At 38.5% G+C, this 3,612-nt stretch overlaps 1 protein-coding gene across 1 annotated transcript; it reads left to right on the top strand.

Annotated features, from left to right (window-relative positions):
* Window positions 1-1,124: 1,124 nt before the first annotated feature.
* On the top strand, window positions 1,125-2,372 carry LOC139722711 (ferredoxin-fold anticodon-binding domain-containing protein 1-like). The gene is made up of 3 exons (XM_071634002.1): window positions 1,125-1,317; window positions 1,665-1,821; window positions 2,366-2,372. Exons 1-3 carry the CDS (start codon window positions 1,125-1,127, stop codon window positions 2,370-2,372), a joined length of 357 nt encoding a protein of 118 aa, XP_071490103.1.
* Window positions 2,373-3,612: the final 1,240 nt, after the last annotated feature.

The following is a 3,612-nucleotide window of genomic DNA, read 5'->3' on the forward strand; positions in this document are numbered from 1 at the left end:
TATGTTTTCGTTACCGTTGGTTTGTCGGTGTGCAAAATAACTCAAAAAGTTGTGAACGGATTTGGATGAAACTTCAGCAGGAAAGGTTGAGAATACACATGAATAATTCTCTATCTGATAGTAATACAAACGTTGAGGGCAGCAAGCTATAATGTATTTATGTATTTCATTCACGCAAAGAGGTTTCGTTTTCTGCTTCTGCCTCGGATCGTGATCGCCCAAAATACTTAAATTCATACGGATTTCTAAAAGATTTGGTAATCGAGTAAACCACTCATGTGTGCACTCCGTAATATTGTGGACGAAACAAGGATCGAGGTAATTTTGCCCTTGTCATTAATTATACAACGAATCTATACATTAGAGCCGCAGACTGCGGGTGTTCGGAAGATACTGGCATAGTCCCACATCTTCGATTCCGCGCTGGAAAAAAAGATCTGCATTCATACTAACAATACTGGCAACATTGGCAATGCAATGCAGCTGCAACAGCATTTGTATTACTTGTTACTTGTTGCAGTAATCCCATTCGCAGCTCCAAGGAAGCTATACCGTATGAGATTTACATGTATTAAAAGAATATTAGGACTAGTTATATCTCTTCTACTTAAGAGGTCGTAAAACAGTTTGTTTTTGTATCTTATCCGGATCGGATCGTGGCCGGTGACAACTAACAATTAAAGTAACATTGATGAACAACTCCCATTCTCTTCATGCTCTTCTAACTGATTTACAACTACGTACCTAGACTGCTGGATGGGTAGTGTATTGTAGTCTACAACTTCCAAGTGCAACAGCAGTCTCTACCATTGGCATTGGTATTGCGTTGCATTGCCGACATAATAATATACGTGTAGTGTCTGCCTCCACACTTCCTGTCAACAACACCAGTGGCAGTGTCAGTGAACAGCCATATCCATGACCATGAATTTGTTCCAAAGTACCAAACAATAGTTGTTGCTGTTGTTAGTAAGTTAGTCATCCCATAGACACAGCCCTGTTGCTGTACACAAGTGTCGCACGGCATCTTTACCTAGTGCCCAGACAGAGACAAAAAATATCTGGGTGTATTGGGGTGATCTATCTTCTATTTCTTTTCTTTTTTATTCTCACTAATTAGGAAGATGATGCAGGATCTCTTGTCAAGTTGTCAGTCCATCCTCCTCCTTGGAGAGGCCAACTTCTCCTTTTCCACTTCCCTGCGGAGGATGCTTCCAGAGACAGTCGCCATGGTAACCTCCTGCCTTCAGAGTCTGGATAGAATTGCCAAGGATGACCCGCTCATCGAGAGAAACATCCAGATTCTTAAAGAGGCTGGTAGGGCCTGTAAAGACTGACCATTTATTTTTCCTTTATTTTTCTTTCATCTAACAATGACAGATGACACTCTTGACAGTCAAAGTACAAGGTTTTGTTGTTGTTGTTGTTGTTTTTTTTCAAAGAAGTCTGATACTGTATGGTTAGCAGTGAAGATTTCCAAAATGTGCTATTTTCTGCATGAGTCATTCTAAATGTCAAGATTTTCAGGAATGAACATTCTTGACAATTTTTGCAAACACTTATTTGCATGGTCTGAAATTGTTTTTCCCAAATTTTTCGTCCATGAATATGAAACGCGACTGAATAATAAATCATGAAATTTTTATGTTTTACATGTCTGTCAGACGTTCAAGTTCTCTTTGAAGTGGATGCAACGAAGCTGGACCAGTGTAAATCTCTTGATGGCATCCTCTTTGATGCAGTTGTCTTTAATTTTCCACATGTCGGAGGAAAGGGAAACATTGGCAGGAACAGGGATCTCCTCAAGCAGTTCTTTGTGTGGTTCGTATTTCACTTGATTTTAATCTTTCTAGTCTATTTTAGAAATTCCTAATGTTTTAAGTCAATTACAAACACAAGACATTAAACAGAGATATAATCACAAATCACAAGCAAGTCATCATAATTGTTTATACAATTTGATAATACTGTATATAGGCCTACCATATGTGTATACAGATCCCCTTTATACATTAAGGGGATGGCTAGTAACTGACCAGTGGGAATCAGTGGGAATGCTGTGGGATGATTGTTCCAATCCTTGTGGGAGTCATTTAAGAGTACATTATACATATATATCTATTGTTGTGTGAAAATTATTTGCTTCAGAATGGTCTCATATTCAAGTAACATGCAGTTTAATACCCCGTCACTGTACAGGCATGCTAACTTGGAAACATTAAACTGCACATTACTTGAATATGAGACCATTCTGAAGCAAATAATTTTCACACAACAATAGATTATATATAATGTACTCTTAAATGAATCCCACAAGGATTGGAACAATCATCCCCCAGCGTTCCCACTGATTCCCACTGGTCAGTTACTAGCCATCCCCTTTACTGATCCAGTAAGACTTGGAAAGAGACACAGAGGATCAGATCTCACTCTGTATGTAGATATCTCAGGCAGGGCAGCTAGGAAAAAGGCAAGAAAAGAGATAATAATAAAGGTAATAATATAACGTACATTGCATCAAATCAATTCTGTGAAGAGCTCCCGCAGAATGTAATATAACAAGCAATCAGAAGAGTTTATCCACTTTGTGTGTGTGTGTGTGTGTGTGTGTGTGTGTGTGTGTGTGTTTAAGGGGTCACATGTCATAAATGCTTTGATGTTGTCAGTTAGGCTATTCCAAAGTTTGTGGTAGGTTGAAGTAAAAGATCTTTCTCCCCATAATTAAGTGACTTTAGGGAGAACAAAGGAACTAGATGCAGATAATCACAACAATCTTCTCTGACTTTGAATTAGAGAAATAGTGTAACCTGGAGCAGAACTGTAAACACATTGAAAAGCAAGCAATAAAATCTCTTTCAACTGAGTGGGGAAAATCCAATAATGTTCGTCAATGATGAAGACATTGAACACACACAAGTATACAAACATGTGTGATACAGCCATCATACAGGAATTGCAGTTTCAAAATCAGTTTTGAAATTTTGAGAACCAATAATCAGTAATGACACATTTCATCTCTGATACCAAGAATTGAACCTCTATAATGGTAACCTTTCTGTTTGGTATAGATTTATACTGTGAGTATTCATAAATATGCAACCTTTTGTATTATTTCTACTGTTTTTTCCACATCCCCCCTCCCCAGCTCCCCCAGGATTTTGTCACCAGATGGTCGAATTCTTGTCACTCTATGTAATGGCCAAGGAGGGACGGGTGCTGACACCCCTCAGAGGAAATGGAATGACTCTTGGCAGGTGGTTGCCATGGCAGCGTGTGGGTCTTTCATCTTGACCAAGACAATCGCGTTTAATTCAGAGGACTACCTGGATTACACCTGTACAGGCTACAGGTAACAAAGGGAAATGGCTCATCTTGAAAAATTTGATCATCCGGAATCTTTGCAAACTACAATGATACAGGAAATGAAACCGCACTTTTTGTTTTAGTTTGTTTCATCCTAAAATGTTTTAATAGTCAAAGTGGTTTGATAATCAAACTACGTATGAAAAATGTCACTTGTCATGGACTGAACAAACTAATGTAAAATGTGAATAATTTCCGGGCCAGGCATAACCTCCTCTCTTTGACAAAATCATAAACAAGTAAAACTCT

This window comes from Diadema antillarum, unplaced genomic scaffold (assembly GCF_040938485.1).
Source record: "Diadema antillarum isolate AM-2024a unplaced genomic scaffold, OU_Dant_1.0 scf00000170, whole genome shotgun sequence".
Classification (NCBI taxonomy): domain Eukaryota; kingdom Metazoa; phylum Echinodermata; class Echinoidea; order Diadematoida; family Diadematidae; genus Diadema; species Diadema antillarum.